The sequence below is a fragment of the Gavia stellata genome, chromosome 15 (assembly GCF_030936135.1).
Source record: "Gavia stellata isolate bGavSte3 chromosome 15, bGavSte3.hap2, whole genome shotgun sequence".
NCBI classification, from domain to species: Eukaryota; Metazoa; Chordata; class Aves; order Gaviiformes; family Gaviidae; genus Gavia; species Gavia stellata.
The window spans coordinates 1,488,307-1,512,717 of record NC_082608.1 but is presented as its reverse complement, the minus strand read 5'-3'; the positions used below and the strand labels follow the sequence as shown (position 1 = coordinate 1,512,717).

The window sequence follows — 24,411 nt, the reverse complement described above, 5'->3', positions numbered from 1 at the left end:
CCGGCCAGCACAGTGCTGCGGTCGCAGACATTAAACCTCAGCCACCCCAGTTACCCTCAACGTATAAACCCTATTCCTTCGAGTTTGGGAGTTCCTGTACTGTACGTAAAACACTTACTTGTTTTTAATAAGCTGGATGGGTGTTTTTTAAACCTTGTTCTTTTTTTTTTAGACAGCAAAGAGAATGCAGTTTGACACCTTTGTACAAAATTGTGTGGGGAAACAGTTGCACAGGGAAAATTTTAGAAGTTACTATTTTAAAATAATTGCTGAGTTAATGCAAGACTTTTTTGGGCTGTCAAGACAGCACTAGCTTGTGTCACAAGAGGGAGGGGATTTACTAATGCAACAAGAGGAACATGAAACTTCCTGAATTTCTCAGTTTCAAGGTTTCTGCATTGCTGGAAAAACCTTTAGTAATGTTTACCTGACAGTGTTTTTTCAGGGTTTGATTGATTTGTCTAATAAAGGTTATTTTCTTTATATGAATCTTGTTTGCATTGTATCTTGATTTCAGCATGGGAACCTGGGCTGCAGGAGAGGAAACAGGTATGCAGTGAGAAGAGCGGTTTTCCCCTGGGCATCTTAATACTCTCTCAGAATACAGGTGGGAGATTGAAATGATGTGAGGTTTTTTTTTTTTAATGAGGTTGTTAGACAGGATGGAAGTGAGGGCAACTCACTCCAGCTCACATGACGAGAAGTCTCAGCTTTCCTCCCTGGAGCTGTGGAGGTTTTAAAAGAGGAATGGCAAAGTGCCATGTCCGCACAATGTGCTTAAAATAAAACGTGAAGTCACTGCTCTAGAGCTCTCATTATTATTCCACTTTTATTGGGCAAATACTATTTAACAACTCTGTTAGCAGAAAGAGAGGGCTTTTTTGTTCATTTTGGATAAATGAGGCCCCAGGGAGGGGACAAGCTTTTGCCCAACTGCCAGCCCAGCGTTTTCTAACTTGGGGGGGTCAGGGAATCATCCCAGTGTGACAGCTGAGCTGCAGCCCCAGCTGGGAGTGAGATGAACACCAGGTCACTGGTGGAAAATGGGGATGACCATCCATGTGGGTAGAGAGGGACAGCAGCCAGAGCAGGGCCTGGGGACCAGAGCTGCAGTCTTGTTGTGTGAAAGCATCATCTCCTGTTAAATCCACCCCATGTCTCACTAATAGAGACATAAGAAAGCAGACAGAAGGCGGCCGCTGCTACAACGATTCCTGACAAAACACAGTCACTGTTAAAAGAAGGCTGAGCAAAAAGGCTTTATCTTAATGGGCAGGGAGGTGTGTACCCTCCTCACTTGCCACAAGAAAATAAAACTACTTCAAACAGTAGCTGGGTCAACTATTTATTAGCGTTCTGTGAACTTAAATTTCCATGGCAGAGTATGAGACTGCTCTAGCAAGCCTTCTCCAGATCAGTAACTTGAGGCAGCGGCTGTACTTCCACACAGGGCACACTGGAAAAGCACAAACCTGAGGCCACCGTTAAATCACCCGCTGACAGCAAAACAGCACCATTGCCCACTCTTCCCCTTTCTCAACAACCCTGGAAGTTCTCTGCCTATTTTTTTTTTTGTGGGCAATCAGCTAGATGAGCAGCACAATTTTTAATGTCATATTAAGACTATACCTGACATTAATCAATTTGTCCTGTGAAATGTCCTCATGCTGCAAACAAAACTGGGAACAGTGAATAGTTTAAACAGCAGCATTTGGAAGCAAAAAGGCTCAGCTGTACAGCATCACATGGTGGCAAACACTACTGACTTCCTCCGACTGAAGTAGCTCTTTGTGAACATTTCTGTCCCCTTTTGGTCATATCAACATTGTTCCTTGTTCAAGGAACATGTGGATGTGGCACTGCGGGACATGGTTTAGTGGGCATGGTGGGGTTGGGTTGGTGGTTGGACTTGATGGTCTTACAGGTCTTTTCCAACCTCAGTGATTCTGTGATCCTGTGAACAGGCAGGTGTGCCCACGAGTACCAGTGAGCAACACTCCCCGCAGTAGTGAAATTCCCCGTTGGATGGAGGCATTCCCAGTCTGGCCTTGGCCAGCATTAATTATTAGTAAGATTAAAAAAGGATTGGTGTAAGGTAGCTGTCGTGCGCACACTAGTAGCAGGAAAACTCGAGGGCAAGCTCTCCCCCTCCCTCTCCGTACACCTTTCTCCCCTTCTCCCAGGGGAGAAGAAAAAAATGGGGATGGTTGGAGCGCTTAAGGCGGGGCTGCGGGTGAGAGCAGCTACTTCCAAGGCAAATTAAAAAAAAAAAAAAACCACCAAAATTCCTGGCCCCTTGAGGGCAGGCCTTTGGTCCTGCCACAACGCCCCCAGGAAAGCACACCCCAGCACCCCGACAGCAGGAGGCTGCCACCGCCATGGGACACACTGCTATTTATTTCTTAATTGCTGCAGGAGCGGCTGGAGGCCAAACCTCTTCCCCTTAGTTGCTAGACCACCCAAGGCTGGCTTTCCACCTCCTCGGCTTTGGGGAGGGGGTTACGCTTGCTTTTAAAAAAAAAAAAAAGCACCTGGAAAGACTCCCAGCACCCCACTACTGCACCCAGCGCCTCGCCCTGAGCAGCCCCCCGCTCCCCTCTGGCCTTCGCCGTTCTGACCGAAGCCATTGTCCCCCACCCAGCGCCATGCGGGCTGCGGCTCCCGCTGCGAAGAGTTTCTAACTCCGAGGGCTCGGGGGAACGGAGCAAGCTCAGCTCATCCGGGCTACTGGGACCTCGTACCCACCCAGAGGCTGGTCACAAGGGTCCTGATTTTGGCTGTGATTTTTTTGGGATCCTGCTGCCTTACTGAGTCCAGGATGACATCAGTCAGGAAAAAGTGGCACTTCCTGGCGTAGAATATCTCCTCACCCGAAGAGAGCAAAGCTAACAAAACCAATCGCTACAAGGAACAGTTGAAAGAACACAAATGAATTAGGAAAAAAAAAAAGGCTGTGATTTCAGCATTCACCCTTCCAGAAGCCTTTGGCTTCTTTAATTCCTTTCCTGTCCCAGGTTTTACTGCAACTGAGTCCTAAGAGCCAGTGCTTAATGCATCTTGCTTGATGCATTGAAGAGCTTCACCAGTAAATATTCAAGGCAGCTGCTGCCCAGCTGTTTCCAAGAATTAAATGTAAGCAGCGGTTCAGCTGCGATAACCTTAGCTACTCAGCTCGACAGACCTGACAACAAACAACAGAGAGAATGGTTTTCATACGAAAAACTCCGCAGCGTGATCCTCGAGCTATTTACAGCTCCTTACCTTTGGACAGGGCTGGAGCGGTCGGGGCATCCGGCTGGCTGCCGTCCGGCGGAGCGCTGAAAACACTCTCCCCACTGCTGCCGAAAACCAGAGGATGTTCAACTTTAAGAATCAATCCTCCATTTCTGTGGTCTGCCAGAACAAGGCCGGTTTGTTCGCTGTCCCTTGTTTCTGTGAAGGAATACAGGATGAATTTTACAGCAAAGCCTCTATCACTAGTAACGGGATAAACACATTTGTCCATTTTTAAGTACGGCCACACTATTGTCACCTTTCCTTCAAAGTTATGCCTCGTTCTGTCTTTATTCTGTCACGATGTTTTGCTGGGACAGACGATGCACCGCTAGGCAGTAAATGCCAATCTTCACACCAAATAATTTGCAACCTTGGCTATAACATTACAGGTCTTCTCTACTTCCCTCTTTCACATGGAAAATTCAGACAGAGTAACCATTACATGCTGCTTAACGGAACCCCAGCATAATTCAGTCTGGGATATGAAAAAGTGGGGTTTTTTTCTATGAAAATAATAATCTGGCTTGCAGTGCTATAGTAACAAGAACACCCACATTGATTATTAATACATGTTGCTTCGCCAACAATTCTGTGAGCGCCTGCCGTGTTACCCACAGTGGAAGCGGTCCAGGGCAAATCACATCCTTCGCAGGGTGTCAGAACCAGTCCCAGGCTGAGACTTCCCACTGAGGTTTCTTGAATTTGCATTTAATATCTTGGCTAATCAGGCAAATCTTTTTAACTCCTCCGCCTGCCTGTGGAAACCTCTGGGTTGAAGATAAAAATGTTTCAGTCTTTACGCTAAATGACAGATTTCTGTAACTCACGGGATAACTTAAGCCCATCAAACCAGCTTCACTGTTCCTTGCACAGCTCCAAAGGCAGAGTAACAAGGAGACGGTGAAAGAACAATTTTTTAATGCCAGTGAAGCTAAAAGCAGCTCCACCTTTCTGGCAAACACACTTTTAGTGTTAAACTCTGCATAGACAAGCAGTGAAATCCTGCCCTTCCTTCGCAGCTGGTGATCAACTCACTGTCTTTGATAGGGTTGAGTTTCATTTCACAGAATCACTAAGGTTGGAAAAGACCTGTAAGATCATCAAGTCCAACCATCAACCCAACCCCACCATGCCCACTAAACCATGTCCCGCAGTGCCACGTCCACACGTTCCTTGAACACCTCCAGCGATGGTGACTCCACCACCTCCCTGGGCAGCCTCTTCCAGTGCTTCACCACTCTCTCAGGAAAGAAATTTTTCCTAATATCCAGCCTGAACCTCCTCTGGTGCAACTTGAGGCCATTTCCTCTTGTCCTATCACTTGTCACTTGGGAGAAGAGACCAACACCCACCTCCCCACAACCCCCTCTCAGGTTGTAGAGAGCAAACAAGGGCTTCAAGAACTGAAGAGACCAAAAGATCTTCTGATGCCAGGCAGACCTGCATTGCTGAATGCAAAAAAATTGTAACTCGTAGTGGTGGCAGAAGCATCAGTCCCGGGGAAACCGCTACAAGAAGCTGTGGCACCATAGGGTCAGTTCTGGGCAATCTCAGGGGCAAGTGAAACACCTTGAAGGAATATCCTTAGGAGACTGGTGGTTTAAGCCAGCTCAATTTCGGATATTTGATAAAATTTAGAGACCTAATAGATCGACATACCTATGAAGGGAGAGAGCTCTCTCCTCTTTAGGCACCCCGTGTTGCTCCATTCCTGTACCACTGCAGTTTTGGAAGATATATTTTTCAGCATTAGACTACAGATACCAGTAGAGGGGGCAGATGGAGTATTTTCCAGCTGGACTCGCCAGACTTTGCTGTCCCTGTCATATAAAAAGACAAAAATCTGAAGAGGGATGCAACGATCTCATCAACAAAAACATTTTCCTTCTTGCTAAAGGTGTACACACAATGCACCGATCTGTGATATTACCCTGCAGTACAAGTGTCTGGCGTACCCATCATTAAAATAAAGGCATACACATGAAAATAAAAACATATCTCACAATTTCTAAATCCCAGTAATTTATGTTTACACAGAATAGTTTAGTTCAGGACTAAAAAGAAGAGTCTTAGTTCTTTTGAATAATATTTCTACGAAAATCAGAAGACAAATCCCCATGCTTGCTTCCCCTACAGTCACCTAATAATAAAAAAAGCAGCACACGAATTCGCTCTGCTTACTTAAATTCAGCTGGCAAAACCAATTTCCTAAGCCTTAGAAAGTTGAGAACGTGCCAAAACATTTGCCCATGTCCGTGGTTTAGAAGACTTTGACCATACGTGATCCAACAGACTTTCTTGTCATTTGACAGCAGCTCTGGGTACTACAGAAATAATAAAAATACATTAAGCCCAGATTTCTGGTGTTAGTTATGGAGAGAAAGAAATCCATACAGGATTTCTCCTTTCTCAGTAAAAGAATTAAAACAGTTGCGTCAAGTTTATTCGTATTATTGGTCAAAATACTTATATTATTAGCCCAGAAAGTACTTTCTTGGGATTATTAGCCCAGAAAGTACTTTCTTCGGAAGCCCAAGGTTTATTTCCCTCAGCTGCTTGAACATACTTCCCTTAGTCTAAAGTGCTCAGGCTACATGTGAAGCGCTGATAATTCCAAGTTTTCAGGTCAAAACCATTCTAATAATTCTTATTACTAGAAACATAGATTTTAGTCCATAGAATTATAAATTCTCTCTAGGAAGGTTCACGTGAAGGCAATGCAAAGACAATTAATTACCCATACCTTCAATAGAGTCTGTAAATAAGTTTCATACCAATTACTTCCTACAGAAACCTTCACAACCTGATGCAGTGAAGCATATGGATACTTCCACTGTCCGGTCTGCCTCTAGAGATGGAGTAACAACCAGAAAAGCAACAACTAAAATAACTGCAAGTAGTAATTATTTTGTTACAGACACCAAGTTAATATGACACGGGATTTTACATCAAAATATTGCAAATAGTTGTTTGAAGTAGTGAAGTAATGGAGTGTACTTGATGCACAGAGAGCTGGAACTCTTGTGCTTTGTCTAGTGCTCATACAGAACTGCAAGCAAAAGGCATGTCAGGATGTATCGTCAGAGTAGCGGGCAACTGGGGCCATCCATGCTGCGGCCAACCCGCCTCTCCTCAATAGATTTCAAAATAATAATAGCTATACGCATTAGCATAGTCATGTTTGCTCTGCTGAGCAGGCCCATTTCTTCACCGAAAGGTTATCAAGCACTGGAATGGGCTGTCCGGGGAGGTGGTGGAGTCACCATCACTGGAGGTATTTAAAAGATGTGTGGATGAGGCACTTGGGGACATGGTTTAGTGGTGGACTTGGCAGGGTTGGGTTTACGGTTGGACTCGATGGCCTTAAAGGTCTTTTCCAACCTAAACAGTTCTATGATTCTATGATTTATGTCACCTGAGGTAGGTGAATCAAAGCGTACAGTTACACTGCCACTGAAAGAAACTATTTATTTCCAAAGCACTGGAAATAAGGAGGAAATCTGAAAGGTCTTTGAAAGTGAAGATTCAGCTTGTCAGCAAGTATAAAGCTAGTGGAATTCCAGGGCAACCTGCAAAAAAGCTACTGCACCGTTTCCCGTCCTCGCGCTTCATTATTTCCTTTGAAGACGGCAGCATCAGGGCAGGCGCAGCCTCAAAGAGCTCGTATGCCCAGAGAGCAGATAGAACGTAACAGCTCTGGGCGTATTTTAGCCTGGGTTCAGCCCACATCTTACCTCAGTGTGGCAACAAAGACCTGGGAAAGTTTCTGTTGAAAGCTGAAATACTATAGTTCACATTACTATTTAGAGGCAGGAAGTTCTGCGACACAGGAAAAATCAAAATACATTTGCATTCAAAAGAAGTGATTTAAAAAAACCCCAAACAACTATCTCTGAAATGGGCTCCAGATTGGAGAACTGTCTTTCTTACAACAGCCCAGGCCTTTACAGAAGACAAAGGCAAGGCACGCTCTTGAAGAAATTATTTATAGGGCTATAGATAATGATACAAATAGATTCTACCAGCTCTAAGCAATGACCCAACTAGCATATGCTTGTCTGATGTAGCTTCTATAATGGGACTATCCGTCTTCCGTAACATATGTACAATTGAGGCATCATTACTGTGAAGACATCTGAGTCACAGAGTTATTTTTTCTAGCATGTGTTACTCAAGAGATTACAGAATAATAACATAGACTTCATTAACGGCCGTTTCAATTTAAGAGCAAACCCTCTTTCTCCAGTGTTATAATCCTGTCTAAGAACTGATAAGATTCACTCCTTTCCGCATACGCACTTTTCGCTTGGGGCAGGGAAGAATACTTGGAACATCAGCCCCCTCACCTTATTCTGGTGAAAGATGCTGATGGCTCAAAACGGGAAGGATGATCATCCCCTACAGAAAGACTCAGAGGACCTTGAGGGTGGGCTAAACTGGAAGTAAGGTCACTACTACAAAACAAGAAGCCAGACTTGCAAATAAACAATAGGAAATGCAGTTAGCAACCTACAAACTGGAGTTTGAACCAGAATGCTTGTGCTTGGATGGGGCAAAGGGACATGGGCACTCATTGATCACAAAGAGATCGCCACCACCGGAACAAGGAACTGCAAATGAGACCACAGGATATAACTGAGGGAGCAGAATTACTAGTAATATAGTTTAAAATATTGGGAAGGTTTCAACTGGATTACCTTGTATGGAGCGTGATTAAATTTATCTTTCCTTGAGCACATGGCATAACAGAAGAGGTGAAGAGAACTGGCTCTGTTCAGCCTTATGAAGATCAGGTTAAAGGAGGATCCTGTTGCCTACAGCTAACGGAGGGTGTAGAGAAGACAGAGCCAGATTCTTCTAGGAGGTACAAAGTGCTAGGCCAAGAGGCAACGGAAAAAATTTGGAACATAGGAAATTACACCTATGACTTTATCTAGCACACGAGTAGTCAACTATTAGAACAGGAGTCCAGAAAGGCTGCAGGATCTCCATCCTTGGAGATACTGAAAGCTTTTCCTGGCAAGGTCCTGAGAAACCCAACCTACGCAATCCTGCTCTGAGCAGAGAGCTGGACCTAAATGACCTCCAGACATCTCTTCTGACCTGAATTCTACAGATATGGGGAAACGGGGATAGGTGAAAAGAAAAATCACTGGGTCAGAGAAACATATTAATCTTTGTTAAAAAGCCACAACAAAGGTTGATAGAAAGTGTCGTGATTTTTCTATAAATGCTTTAGAGGAGAAGAGGGGATAAACCAAAGTGGAAACAGCGTTCAAGTTAAAGGTCAGTTTTAGCAAGAGCAAAATGTGGCTGTGAATGCACTTAGGCTGGAAGTTGGAAGTAGATTCCTTGATTTAATAGCAAGAGTTGTAAGAACATTCCCACATCAGAAGAGCGAGAGCAAAAGAAACCTCGCTATCTTTAAGGCAGAACTTGTTCGGAAGAAAGTAACTGGGACTGTCTAAGCTTGAAGGAACCGAATTCAGCAAATTAGCTCAGTCATGAATAAAATTGGCAAGTTTAGGAAGTAAAATTATCCAAAAACGTGAATAGTACTACCTAAATCCAATGTAGACTTGCTCTGCATTTCACCTAGAACCTAATGTTACTACTCTAGTGCTCACTGATCGGCAACAGCCAGTTCATAAAGCAACGGGGTAACAGTAGATCTTTGGAAAACCAACGCTGTCAATCAGCGAGACCTCCAGGTTATTTTTGTCCTGTAACAATCCCTCAAAAGTAGATGTAAATCATTGCCTGATTAATTGTATTCAGGCAACACTGCTCATTCTACTTTAAAATGAGAGAGTTCTTGAAAAATCTTGACTTACTATAATCTCTGCTTGCTGCTGGCGTCTGTTGTTTCAGATAGCATTTTAAAGCATCTTCCATTGGCTCGTAGGTGCTGTCCCTTTTGTCCAAATAAGCACAGAGCTCTTGGATTTCGGAAATATTTTCAGTGAGAGGAAGTCGGCAAGTTCCCAGCCAATTCCTAGCCAAAAGGAGAGGAAATCACTAAACTTTTGATCCTTGCTTTATATTTTTACCGCTTCTTTTTAGGGAGTACAAGTCAGGAAATATGAATTCTCCTAAAAATGTTTTTTGCGCCTACTGAGCTTTATTTGTAACTTCTCCCATCACTTTTGTATTGAGAACAGTCTGACAAACAAAGCTATTGCAATGGAGCCGTCAAATCATGATCTGCAATAGTTTTGAATAAAGCTTTTAATACAGTATTTCTCCTACACTGGATCATTCACTAGTGCCAACAACAAGCGCGGACAAGATGCGAGGGGCAGGGATGAGCTGACTGCATGTTTGACCTTCCTGTTGTCTTTCTATTGCCCTTTACAGACTGGGTATTACCTGTTTGTGCTAAATTTAAAGTTGGTTAAAGGTGCAGGAAATTTCTCAATCTGTGGTTGATGGAAATATGCGCGGCCGAGCACCTAATCATGTGGCAGGCTTGAATCGCAACCAACTGATTCGTTGTGATTTCTTTTGGTTTTCTTTTCTTCTTCCAAATCCCAACAAGCAGGTGAAAGAAAATGGGAGACAGTTTTTAATAGAGAGTATTAAAATGTGTGTTTTAATTGCTAGCTTTATGACTCACCTGGTGAGTGTCTGCATTTAAAAAAAAATCCCTCTGCCACAGCAAAGCTGTCTGACCTCTACGTTTACATTTTCACCCATTTCAGGAAAGAAGTGCTAATGATTCTCAAAGAAGCCGTTTTCCTATACGATAGGGATTTTATGAAACCAGTACACTGGTATGGTAAGTCTGAGCAATAACGCTAACAATACGGAGAAGTACGTCTCAAAGGACCAAGTTCAAACACAATATCCAGAAGTCTACTTTCTCTCTTGGACTAGACATAGCAGTACGACTTTTCTGTGGCTTCGGAAAAGCCTGTACCCACAGGCATTTAGATGCGTTTGAAAATCCCGTACAAAGTTTTCTGAGTGAATGGTAAATCTTAAGTTTTAAGTATACGTCATCATTAAAACATTTAATTATACTACTTTGGAATGTTAGGCTTACCAGCCTACAATATAATAGAGGAATGCCAACTCCTGTAATTACAGTTATCTGCAAGTTTAGCTGAAAATAAATACTACAAATACTAAAGGACAGGCTGCTGAGAAAAGGGCTCCTTTTTGACTTCAAGCCCATTAGATAACTTAGGGTTCTTTAAAAGGTTATATCGATGTTCCTGGTATGAAGGCAGGGTGGGTACCTGGCGCGCTGGAAGAGGACGCCGTCGCCGGAGAGGTGCAGGTGGCTCCTGCCCAGGTCACTGCCCACTCAGAGCTGTCCCAGAGCCAAATCTGGGTAGTTGGCCAGCAGCCCCAGTGCCATGGCGTAGAGCGGGGACCGCGGTGGGGACCCCCCAGCCACGGCCACCTCTCCGGCCCCTGCCACGGTCGCGGACACTGTGGAGCAGCTGCCTGCAAGGGAAGGAGGTCAAGGCTGCACCCAGAAGGTCAGCGATTAATAATCACTGCCGTATTTTCCACTGTTTTCAACATTTTATGGAATTGAGTTGCTAAGACACTCACCTCAGTGTTGACCAGATTAATATAATTTCCATTTCAAACACCTGCTTTCACGAGTTAACATTAAAACAATGCATATAAGGAAGAAGATATAGAGCTATGTACATTATATTACCTCTACAGATCTTCACAGCATCTATAAGCTCAGGAATCCCCAGAATTAAAACTTCTTCCTCCAAGGCATCTGTGTTGGAGAAGTCATCAGGCAACGTCATCTTCTCTGAGTGAAGAAAATTAACTTGAAAATAAAAATACAGGAAACACTTTGACTTTGAAAACACAGTCCTGAAAACAAGGTTTATGCTAGAGGAGACCAGACGCAGCATAAACGATAGGGGAAGCACAGAATTACGTTGGTTTTGTTTGTCACAGCATCCTGAGAAATTCATGTCAGAGGTTTCCTGTTTCTTTGGCTGCTTTTTTCTCCCTCGGCACAGTCCCAGCCCACTGCACATTTAAACGTGTGCTTTCCCATATGCTAACATCAGAGGACTGGCAGAGCAAAAGTGTAGGAATTTCTTATCTATCTCATCTTAACTGAGTGTACAGAGGGTGAAATACTACGTTGATGGAGGAGGTGTGTGATTCTGCCATACTTTTGAGAAGTATTTGTCTTTTTTTGAAGCTGGAAGATTATTTAATGAATGAAATTACTTTTTTTTTTACTAGTGAAAAGAGGTGGGTGTTGGTCTCTTCTCCCAAGTGACAAGTGATAGGACAAGAGGAAATGGCCTCAAGTTGCACCAGGGGAGGTTCAGGCTGGATATTAGGAAAAATGTCTTTCCTGAGAGAGCGGTGAAGCACTGGACCAGGCTGCCCAGGGAGGTGGTGGAGTCACCATCACTGGAGGTGTTCAAGGAACGTGTGGACGTGGCACTGCGGGACATGGTTTAGTGGGCATGGTGGGGTTGGGTTGGTGGTTGGACTTGAAGATCTCACAGGTCTTTTCCAACCTTAGTGATTCTGCAAAGATAGAAGATTGAGTAGATATTTAGAGTCACCACGTAAGGTTTATCTACCTTAATTAGGGATTGTTAACAGCAGTGCTGCTACCTGACATCATTAATGCATTTTAGTTCAGAAAAATCACTGGATTAATAAAACCCAAATAAGTAGGGCCACAAGCGAGTACATTTATGTACGTGGCCTCTGGAAGCCACTCGGTAGAGGCTTTGTTTCTTGATTGATAAACAGGGCAGTAAAACTGGCAGACAGCAAAACCAAACCAAAGAACACCAAAAGATCAAAATATTGTGATCTTTAAAGAAGTATTATTAAAGATAGACAGAAACAGTGTAATATAAAAAATTATTAAGAAGTCAGAATAACTAAAAAAAGGAGCAGTTACCCGTGAAGCGGAATCCACTGCACTCACACTCAATCAGGGCTGCACTCTCAAGCAGCCACAGCAAGCTGTCGTCATTAACTAGTACAGGATATTTTGCCACCAAATTTAGTGGCAAAAACCATTAATTCACTTCGTATTCCGTATCTAGTCCAGGTGTATCCACCAGCCCTAGGGGAGCTCTGTCATGTAACCCTAGGTGAAGAAAATCAGAGAAAAATCAAGACAGAAAAATGGAACTCAGATATACACTTTGGAGATCTGACTAGTACAGCAAAGCCAAGAAAAGTGCATTAATCTTGTGCAACATTTAATGTTCACCAAAGGATGAAGTCTTACAGCCCAGCACAAATGAATAAACATTTGCATGGGGTTTCCTATTTTTAAAATAAAGATGACTAATGAAAAAATATCACACAAAATAAACTTTGCAAGACTCCCAAACGTTCCTGGCTTGCAACAACTGACAAAGGTCTATGGGCATTCCTAAGGACGCAAAAGAATTTGCTGGTACACTTTTGTGTTCTCCAGTAATTTGGAGATGTTCTTTCAGGTACTGGTGTATTTGCAGGCTGGAAGCATAAACCATATTCCTTCTCCTTCAAATTATCTAAAATCCATTAAGATATGTGAAGTTTTTCTATTTACCACTTCAATTCAAACAATTAATCCAAAAATCAAGAGCAGCCATGGGAAAGAGTCTAATGCATTCTACGCTGTCCTTGACATCTACTAAAATACACCAGGGAATATTGCGTACAAGAACAAACATGTATTAGATTCCTAAGCTTTAGGTACCTCAAGGTAACTGGAGTGAACTTGTGAAGAATATGTGTAAGAATTTGTAATGCAAATAGAGCCATTCATATATTCAAAAAAAAGCCGGCTGTTTTTCAATATTTGAGTTTTAATGGCAATTCCTTGCATTCTAGCTCTGGAATTCAAGACATGGCATGTGTAGAAGTATGCAACAATAGAAATAGCCAAGAACCCAACACAAAGCCTGAAAAACCTTTTGGGCTCTTCTTAATAACATCTTTACAATAAGCTGTAGAAATTTCATGCTTAGAAAGGGGAAATCGATGTTTGGCTAAGTGATAGGAATGATTAACAGTCTGTATTTCCTAATCTTTTACTGAATGATAAACAATTTAAGTATAGAGTAACTTCAGAGCCACAGTTATGACTTCTAAAGCACATGTGTAAAATAATACCTTCATGAATTAATAAGGTTACACCGACACGCACTTAAAAGCCAGAAAACGCAAGAATTCTGCTTCGGTGGAATGTGTTCCCGGCCATACCACAGCAGGTCCACGTTAAATGTGATCGTGTATGGTTTGTTAGTACAATAGATTACTGAGGTTTGGTGGTCTTCCTCTCCCAACCTATTTCAGATGTTATGTCTTTAAACACAGTCCTAAAAGAAAAATCCAAAACTGTTCACATTAAACCCAAAATGGTAATATTGTGGGCTAAAAATATCAAGCATAATAGCATCTTTGAGACAATTCCACCAAAAAAGTATTCGAGACCAAAAGAAATGCAGAATTTAGACCAAACTTAGAGGAAATGCAAAGATTAATGTATAAAAATACACATTTCATCAAGCCGGGAAGTATGGACTCAGCCTTCACTGGCACAATGCAAAGCTACACGGCAAATACAATAAAAAATACTTGTAGCCAAGTAGTAAATTAAATATTCTTTACAGACAACCATTTAACATTTCTGTTTATGCAGCTACAGAATAGGAGGAGAGGAAGAATCGTCATTTCCCCATTTGACTTCAGTGATGTCCCACCTGGATGAATTTGTTTTGGGGCAGACTCACCTTCTTCACATTCAAAGGTTCACATTCAGCAAGATCAATCAGTATAATTGTCATAATGCACAAAGGTTGGCAGATAAAAGTCTCTGCATGCTTTAAATTTAGTCAAAAAAGCAAGTAATGACTGTTGAATGAGCTCTTAAGAAAGGTCAAGCATCGAATTTGCAACGTTTTCTGCACTCACCAACTGAGGCAGATGAGTTGAACGTGGCAATTATTTGTTTGGATACCTATCACAAGCATTGATAAAGTGATATACGCAAACTCCTTGACAGCCTTCTACAGACAATCTTGTCTAGGAATGAAAAAATTATAGAAAAGCCACATAGAATATCCCACTTTACCTGTAATAAAGGTGTCAGCTGCAAAATTACTGCTTGCTCATACAGTAAGTTCAATTCAGCACAGCTGAAAAAAGAGAGTTTTGAAGTCTTCATGGAATATGGAAGGTGCCTAAATATAAAACCATCTTGGTCAATAAATAATCTTAGATTTTCAGGCTGATCTTGTACAGAAGCTTCTTTCCACAACAGAGATTCAGGAAACCGAGGGACTTTACTTTCGGGAATTGAGAAATACCAGCCACCGACATTAAAACCAATTAATTCTTCTCCTGCAGATTCCATAATGCTCTCCGGTTCCTTCAAACAGAAGAGGAAAACATATCAAGAGGCAAGAACGAACCTGTAAACTCTGAAACAATGTGATGGTTTATTTTAAATCTCCATTGGACTTTGCATTTTATTTTCCATTCCACGGTAGCTTGACAAAAAATAAAGCATGGGGCAAATGACCTAGAGCCTTACCTTCCCATTCACTTGTGCATGCACATTCCTTAGTTAACACGTGTTTATGGTCACGGGTCATGACAAGTCAGCAAATCGCAAGGTTTTATATAACATAATACTTATGGTTAAACCTTGGAACAACCTGGTCTCCGTGTATACTGAGTTTGTTATGCAGAACAGCAAGTGAAATACGACGAACATCTTCCTGAAATATTCAAATAAAATGAATAAAATGCAAATAAATATCAGATACCTTCCCACACAACCTGTGTGCCTATGGACACACCATTCTATACAGTTAGTTATTATTTTAAGATGCAGATATTTATTACTATGTAGGTCACAATCCTCTTGACAAGACAGGAAGGAAAAGAATTGTCCACAGTGAAAGGACGCTTGGCAAGCACATTGGCGGCTGTCAGCTAAGCAGAGAGAAAATCCACCTACAGCGGGAGGAGAACACACAGTTAAGGCCTGTAGCCAATTTTTGCACGTTATTGTATCACAGTGAGATGTGGATTAGTTTGTGGCCTACTAAAATGGATGGAAAAGTCAATTCAAGGCTGAAAACCAACAAAAAAAAAGCCTGCCTTTGCCACACCAGGTAGCCTCCAAAGCCAAGGAGGCAGAGTTTATGTTGACAATGGAGAACACCATTCGCGCAGCAGAAAAAAAACGCGGTAGAAGACGATACCTGATGTTCGGAACGTTTTTAGGCTATTTCTCATACAAGTGGCTACAGAAAAGAGAGTCAAAAGGAAATCTGGAAAAGGACAGGGGAAAAAACCACCACTCTTAATGAACGCAAGAACTGAACTTCGTAGCTTCTAGAGAGAGCTCATAATCAATACTAACGTGATGAAGGTGCTGCTGGTCACTCTTGGCAGTGATGGAGAACCACAGTTACGTTGCACTCCAAGTATGCGTAGCTGAGACCTCTTCATAGATATTCTCACCATCAACTTCTTAACACTGATACTACCCAACAATTTCAAAACAAATTAAACATTTGAATATAACACAAGAAGAAAAACCAACCCTGTTCAAGCAAGAAAGATGAAAATTTTTAAAATAAAAACAACAGGATACTAAAATCTTGGTATTTCTAAGACTCATTGCCAATTTTAGGGGACAGGGGAAGACAGCCAGCACCACCAAACCCCACTCATCCGTACCATTGCTCCGGGAAAACTACTTCCAGACATGCTTAAGGCAACTCACTCAGCTCAGGCCCCCATTTTATGGGCATCGGCGCCAAGCAGGCAGCCCACCGCTGTGCAAAAGGGGTCTTACCCCCTTCTCCCAGCCACGTCTCGTGCCTCTCCATCACATCAGGCCTTGGGCTGATCTAACTCACTAAAATAGCAAGAAATGGTCCATTTTGGGGGGGGGTCTATAGGGTTTTTTTGCAATTTTCACAAGGAGGACCGTGGAACACAGGCTGCCAGCTTCCCTTGGGGAGAGAGGGCAGATTCTTCCAGGCAGCCCCCCGGGCTCAGGCACCCATTGTGGGCTGGTTTTGGCTTGCCTTCCCATCCTGGGTGCTGGGCTGGGTGAGCACCCATAGGCAGGAGGAGGATGAGCACGTACCTGACCTGCAGTGACCAAGGTAAACAACTTGAGAGCTCTTTCTAAAAAAAACCACAAAAACAAAACCCAAAACCAAAAAACCCAAGCAAATTCCAGTTTCAGCAGTGATTCCAGAACAAAGATGACCATCCTACTGTGAGAACTGAGCCCCACCAAAGCCCCAGAGGAAGGGGCAGGGCCAGAATTTATTTTAAAAGCCAATTAACACAACGGTAACGTGACAGAGTTTGTTAATTAGATTCTGTTGGTGTTGTTTCTCTTAGAGAAAATAGGGAACAGGTGAGAAGCAAGACCCAAGGAAAAAAAAAAGCCAAGGAAATCTGGAATATGACCGCTCATTACTTGACTAATCATTGTTAACATGCAGGATTTTTAGTTCGTAAAAAAGAATAATTTAAGGAGGGCTTTAGATAAAGATATAGGAGTGCTCATCAGTGTTTTTAAGCTTTCTCTGGGGACAAGGTCAGCATTAAAAAAAAAAAAGCATTGATATGAATGCAGGCTAACTCCACACACTAATATATAAATTATATATATATTAATAACTTATCTCTTAAATGTTAGTGTATAAATAAACGTGTAAAATAATAACTGCATCCTGGGACCGTGTCACACCTCAGCAATGGGATTATATATCTTTAGCACATACTTAGGGTCACCCATTATCAGCTCTGGGTGTTATTACTGGAAGTCTCAGCTGGCATGAAGACAACTTTATTTAACTGCTTTATTAACAGTCTCCCCAGAGAGCAGTTTGGAGGCTGCTACTGAGGCAGGTTTTGTGTCAGGTTTTTGATTTTGGAGTTGCCGGTTTCTCTGCCGTCCTCTCCTGGTAGACTTGGTCTTGCAAAAAAGTTATATCAATATCGAAGCGCTGTTGGATACTTTTAGGTGATAGATCTCCTAGGGAGGGTGAAGGAAGGGCTGTCAAACTACAGTTTTATTATACAATCACTAAATAAATAGTGTATAAACAAACGGCTGGTCACCGTGGTCCTCTCCAGCCTGCGGACCATGAACCCATTGACAGTTCGAAAGCTTTGCTGGCGGACGGGTCCCGTCTTTAGTCGGTGCCAATGGAGTTTTATCTATATTCAGCAAAAATGTGTTTCACATTGGAATCCCCCGCCGGCCATCGGTGCCGGCTGGGCAGCTGCCGCGCAGAGGAGCTGTTCAGCTCTCAACTGGCCTCTCCTGGTTCCTGGGAAAACAAGCAAACGGCAAACACTCATCTGTCGGCCTCCGCCAGCTTGTCCGTACTGATTTTGTCTCATGTCCAACCCTGGAAAGATCTGGGTCCATCAACTCCACAGCAAAACTTCTGGCAACACTTGTCATCCTCTGGATGATCTTCAGGGCCAAGTACCATAGTTGTTCAAATTTCTGCCTTTCCCAGATGTTGCACGTGCATCTGGGCTGTGGTTTTACGTTTTACTCCACGTGATCGCACCGCAGCCTGTCCTGGTCCCCTACACCGCCTCCAGCTGTGCTCCTGCTCCCTTCCACAGGTTGGATTTAACAAACGCATGGCTGTGGGGTGTATCAAAGCAAATCAGACTCTTGATCCAGTGGAAGACTGGTCTGTTTTATCTCAGTGGATCTTACCCTAACACACTGAGTCAGGAAATGAGATGCCTGGGCTCAGTGAGATACCCTCCCCGAGACGGTCCGCCTGGAGAAGAGCCCAAGCTCATCCAGTTGTGATGTTAACCCCCCCGAGCTCCTCACTCTTCTCAAAGCTCCATCTTAGTGGAGCAAGAAGTGCTGGATTTATGAGGACAGAAAGACGGAGCTCAACGGGTAGGGGTCTCTTTTGATTTTATTATTTACCTTGAGGTCTACTGGGTGAAAACCCCAGGAGAATCAGGTTGCATCGCTTTCCCAAGGCCACTGGCTAAACCTGCAGCAATAATGTGAGCAGGAGGATGCTGGTTTTTTCCCTCCTCTGCTCCATAGCCTCGTACTCACGCTCCTTGAGACTAAAATGCATGATGGGGGGGGTAACATTGCAGATGCTGCAGGGAAATGTTTAAATCCAAAGCTAAAAATCTGTTTCCAATTAGGTCTCAAAAAAAAAAAGAAAAATCCATAGAAACATTTCTGTTTAGATTTGTTTTCTGACATCACCTAAGCTCCCTGCCAAAACTCCTGAATATCTTTTTGTGTTTCAGGTTTTGCTGTTTGTTTAGGTCATTTTTTTTGCACACCTATGCAAGAATGCTTTGAAAATGTCTTTTTTTTTCTTTAGAAGTGCGTTTCAAACAAATACTTCAAAGCAGCGACATAAGGGTTCGCTTAAACTCACACCATGTTACGCTCATTGTCATTTATCACCCTTCAGAGAGCTCACCAGCATCATTGGAAAGGCTCCTAGGGACTTACCAGGCATTGGCAAAACCGTAGAAAAGTGATTCATTTCTCTTAACGTTCGTGACCCTTTGTGATTTGGGGGAATTTTTGTTTTCTTTTCTTTTGTCTTGTCTCATCACAAACGGATTATCTGATGCGGCAGCTGGGTGGAGGGCTGGAGGAGAGCCGTGTATTGGCTTCCGCCTTACAAGAGATGGATCAGGCTGCTGCTTCTAGTTACTGCGTCTCAAGAAATCAAACACCCACATACGGCAGGGCAAAATTCATTTATAGCCTCCTGGGCAGCGAGTAAATGTCAGCTGATGTGGCTTTATAAGGCTCGCAAGAACTGATGCAATGCAACCATACACGCACTATGCCAGTGCCAGCCATGCAACATGTGCCTTTTCTGGGAGCTTTGATTCACTGCACAGCAAGAACAAGATTACTGTAATGTCATAAGGAACAAGTAACATCACAGGATGGATACCTGGTCTGCCGAAGGACCAAAACAAGCTTTCCTACAAACGGAATGTGATTATCAGGTATTTTCAGTCTGTCCTAGCCCTCAGACCGACAAACTGACAGCCATCCAAACCTTCATCCCCATTTGTCCAGCACACTTCCATGGCCGGTATACATGTTCACAGGAGTGATGTAATCTGAGATAGCCTCACAGGTTTGGTGGCCAAGGATGTTTGAGCATCTCCTCTGCCGTGCCACAGAGCAGAGGCCACACGGTTCTGTGTCCTGGATGCTGCGGGGTCAGGAAGGTGGCACTGAACTGCGGGATGGGATTTAGCCACTCCTACAGCCCTGAGTTTTAAAGACTTTGGGTAAAAAAAGAATGTTCCACAACCCCTCACAGGCTGCTCTGGAGATATTTGTTGAGTGTAACCTCCAGCCTCTGCATCCCACAATCCCCCTTTGTCACTCACAACAGCCCTGCCTGTTAGAAAGACAGAATCACAGAATCACTAAGGTTGGAAAAGACCTGCAAGACCATCAAGGCCAACCACCAACCCAACCCCACCATGCCCACTAAACCATGTCCCGCAGTGCTACGTCCACATGTTCCTTGAACACCTCCAGCGATGGTGACTCCACCACCTCCCTGGGCAGCCTCTTCCAATGCTTCACCACTCTCTCCATAAAGAAATTTTTCCTAATATCCAGCCTAAACCTCCCCTGGCACAACTTGAGGCCATTTCCTCTTGTCCTATCACTTGTCACTTGGGAGAAGAGACCAACACCCACCTCCCCACAACCCCCTCTCAGGTAGTTGGAGAGAGCGATGAGGTCTCCCCTCAGCCTCCTCTTCTCCAGACTGAACAACCCCAGCTCCCTCAGCCGCTCCTCATCAGACTTGTGCTCCAGACCCCTCACCAGCTCCGTCGCCCTTCTCTGGACACGCTCCAGCACCTCAAGGTCCTTCTTGGAGTGAGGGGCCCAAAACTGAACACAGTATTCGAGGTGCGGCCTCACCAGCGCCGAGTACAGGGGCACGATCACCTCCCTACTCCCGCTGCCCACACTGTTTCTGATCCAGGCCAGGATGCCGTTGGCCTTCTTGGCCACCTGGGCACACTGCTGGCTCATATTCAGTCAGCTGTTGATCAACACCCCCAGGTCCTTTTCCACCAGGCAGCTTTCCAGCCACTCGTCCCCAAGCCTGTAGCGTTGCATGGGGTTGTTGTGACCCAAGTGCAGGACCCGGCACTTGGCCGTGTTGAACCTCATACAATTGGCCTCGGCCCATGGATCCAGCCTGTCCAGATCCCTCTGCAGAGCCTTCCGACCCTCCAGCAGATCAACACTCCCACTCAACTTGGTGTCGTCTGCAAACTTACTGAGGGAGCACTCGATCCCCTCACCCAGATCATCGATAAATATATTAAACAAGACGGGTCCCAAAACTGAGCTCTGGGGGACTCCGCTTGTGACCGGCCGCCAACTGGATTTCGCTCCATTCACCACGACTCTCTGGGCTCGGCCGTCCAGCCAGTTTTTTACCCAGCGAAGAGTGCACCTGAAGATGCTCATTACAACAGTACTTGTAAGCTCAACCTTCTCCCTGTGTTTCCTTCAGATGAGTTGCTTTGGAAAAATGACCGGCTGAGTTCCCAGGTGGAATTTCTAAGACTGAAAATGAAACAACTTACCAGACTTCAGGAGGCCGGCGCTCTTCTGCGGGACAGCCAGAGGTATGGGCTGGTCGCAGGTAGGGTACACAGCTTGCTTGTCAGGGCGGGAGATGGTACTCTGTCCCCCACCTAAGTTGCATATACTTCTTGTCATACCCTTGTATTATCTTGGAATTACACTTGTGATGGCAAACGGATGAATTCAGGGCTTTGACACACGAGCGAACTATTGTGGTGATCATTAACACACACTGTACGCTTCAGGAGGCTGGAATTGGTTACAGACTTTTAAGCCAAGACGTGAAAATGCCAGTTCGGTGAGCGGAAAGTCAGGAACATTCTGGGTCTGATACAACTGCTTTTTTTAGAAAAAAGTATCTCAGGTCAAAACGAGAGAGAGACTTGCCTTTTGCAATCGTAGTACTCTGCTGATGCGCTTCCATCTGCCTTAGCACATGCTATCAATCTCTTTGAATGGTTTCTATCAGTTATTAACCGTAGTAAGCCAGCTATGCATGACATCTTAAAATTAATCATAGCTGTAGTCGTAGTCGTCTTGAAATACAGAGCTCTAAGCTACAAACTCAGAGGTCCAAGTATAAACTTTTTTAAACGTGATTTTGAATAAATGGAAATTGGTGTATTGGGTTTTGAAAAAACCTTTATAATTATAGCAGGTTCGCTCTCCTGAATGCACGCTCAATGGTTAATTTTTTTCTGCAACAATCTTGCCCGGGTCTTTAGTGTCCACAAACCATCCTGCTGCAGCAGTTGACTAAAGAGAGCAGCCACACTGTTCACAAAACACCTCTTCCAGCTGAAAAATGCACCAGCCATGAGACATCATCCCCACTCAAAAGAACTGCATTGGTACCATCAGCACACGGCTCTGGTCAGTGCTGCAGTTCAGAGCAATTATGCAATTGTCCACTGTCCAGGGAACAAAATAGACATTAAATATGGCTTGTGTTCAGTTTTGTCTCGTACGAAATCTCATGCTGTATTTAAAGCTGGTGAATCTAATCCTTGGGTTTTTTTTTTTATTTCTCAGTATCTTCCTGCTCCTATCTTCCCCTGCATTCTTATGCTTCTGCCACAGTTATTATATTAACAAAAAGTGAGGATGACTCCTGTATAATAACATTTTATCTGAAACCATACTGAGCTGGGAAGACGGTAATTTAGTTAATTGAATTCCCTCTAAAATGGTACTGAATCAATATTCCAGCACAGCACTGGCAACACGTAGCTGGCGATGAAGCATTGCATGTAACATTCACAAACCAGTATCTCAGGGCACTGACTGCAAGGATTTGAAATTCTAGCCCCAGGTTTAGACGTATACCTCTGAGAAAGTGCCTGACGCGCCGGGATACAGGCTGCGCTCTGAATCTCCTCTGAACAGGATTTATTTTGGAAAATGTTGTCCATCCGACTAGCTGAAATGGAAAAGTACTGAGGAAGGCAGCCCAGGTACAACTCGACAGGGAAGCTGTTTTGCCTGGCGGGAGACCAAGGATCTGCACCGTACTGGCGCAATACGCTCCATGGAGGGATGCTCGTTGCAGGAGAAGGTTTTTGGAATAGCAACATCTATGAGCTCTGCCTGGTGCTCCTACACAGGGACAGAAAAGGGTAAGATCCTGCTGGGCTTATTGGTACCCACCGTCTTGCTCTTCTAGGAAGGAATCTATGTCCTTGAGGAACGGGGTGATCAGTCCTCATCAGTATCTCTGGCCCAACCACTCATCCCAGTGAAAAATGACCTCTCAGAGGAGCCAGATCCCTAATCCCAGGCACACAACTGGCTGTTGAAGTGTGAAGGACTTTATTCAGTACAGACTTGACCCCAGGATGATTTTAGAAACTCTTTAGGGAATTGACCTTGGGGGCAGAGAACACATTTTACCGCTAAATTCGTCATAACCACTCAGCTGAGCCTTCCAGGCTGCACGTCTCACTGGCGAGCTGGGACATCAGCCTGAAGAAGGGTCTGGGTTTGGCCAAAATGGTAAAGCAGGTGAGTGCCTGCGGTGGCGGGGTTGGGGGCGAGGGCTGGCGTGCCCCTCCGCTGCGGGAGCGGGGCCGGAGAGCGGCCAAGGGGAAGAAACAAATGGAAGGGAGGAATAAAAGCTTCACGTCTGGAGCTTGGATCAATGCAAACAACATAAATACTGGCTGAGACACCTTCCGCCCGCTGGCTCCTCCGCTGTGAGGGAATTACACGCTGGCTGCAAAATGTTTTTCTCGAGCTGGTGTGGAGCCAGCCTCAGAGCAAACGCTCGGCCAGGGCAAATTCGTTAGCGGAGGGGAAATGGCTGAAGCCTTTTTGTATGGGCTGTGTCACTTTTCATCGCAGAAAGTAGCTCTGCAACTAATATTTTAAGGTCTCTGCTGTCTCAGCAGCCCATGGCACCACTTCAAGCTTCACCGGGAAAACAGCCGGAGCTGCTGGTCCCGTGGAAGTTCCTTCAGGTTATGGTCTGAGCACCTCAACTTAGCCTGTCCTCATCCATCCTGTGCTCCAATGCCAACCGTCCTGGGGGCCTCTGCTTTCCTGCCCACACTAGTCACGAAGACTGATGTTCAAAGGCCGTATTCCATGTACTTACCTCCCCGTGAGGCCGTGTCTCCGCCTGGCTTCGACCGTGCACGGGGGCTGCGTGATGTGTCTGTAATGCGGCTCACAGCTGCGGTACCTCACGCGCTTGTTCTAAAGGGCCTTCACGCCCTTCTGCAAGGATGAACGGGGCGAGCCTCGTACACACATACACGGCCCGCGGCTCTCCAGGAGATCACTACGGAGGTATTTCGAATGTTTTTCCGGTTTTGGTGAAGACCCAAATCAACGTCTCGTTGTTCCCAGGAAGCTGTTCCCATCACTTCAGGAGAAGTGACTTCTTTTCAGGTTGATTTTAGGCACTTTGCAGCCATTAGACCCTGTTGGGTCTTGACCGGCGCTAATTCTCCCGGGGCTGGTTTGGCAGAACCGAGATACCAGACTACGCGGTGCCGACCAGCCTGGCCAGAGTGCTCTGGCCATTGCTACACTCACCGCCCAGCCCTGTCCCCGCGCAGGGAACACCACGCACGGGAGCTGCCTCCTTGGGAACAAGGAGAAGGTCGGAGGGGGAAAAGTCCCATGTAAGCTGTGGAGTGAGCAGTGGAGAACTTGAAGAGGAGCTGGAGCGGGTAAGGAGCACCTTTGGGCTGGGCGGTTTGGCGGTGCGTGGGAACTGCTAGCCGCCGCCGGACCTCTGCCACGGCGTCACAGGCTGCGAAGAAGCTGCTTCTGTTCAGGCTTCAGAGCAGGACGCAAGCGACTGATGGCAAGGCTCGGCCGAGCTGGCTGTCCGGGGGGAGGTCCCGCAGTCCCTGCCCCGGCTGCTCCATCACCTGAGCAGCGGCAGCTCAGCTCCCCTTGCTTCTAGATGAACTTACGGAGGTAACGCCAAGTGAGGACCCATCCACCCTCCTTGCGGGCTCACGAACCATGGGTGTTCAGCAGCTGCTAGACGGACCACCGAA

At 44.8% G+C, this 24,411-nt stretch overlaps 1 protein-coding gene across 1 annotated transcript; it reads right to left on the bottom strand.

Moving 5' to 3' along the window:
- Nucleotides 1–1,364: 1,364 nt before the first annotated feature.
- Nucleotides 1,365–22,807, bottom strand: KCTD19 (potassium channel tetramerization domain containing 19). The gene is given in 15 exon segments (XM_059825079.1): nucleotides 1,365–1,456; nucleotides 2,742–2,874; nucleotides 2,876–2,901; nucleotides 3,262–3,338; nucleotides 5,458–5,600; nucleotides 6,020–6,091; nucleotides 6,093–6,124; nucleotides 9,111–9,271; nucleotides 10,518–10,695; nucleotides 10,958–11,074; nucleotides 12,185–12,398; nucleotides 12,685–12,797; nucleotides 14,356–14,653; nucleotides 22,415–22,498; nucleotides 22,793–22,807. Coding segments are annotated over 15 exon segments (1,755 nt in total).
- Between the last annotated feature and the right edge of the window lie 1,604 nt (nucleotides 22,808–24,411).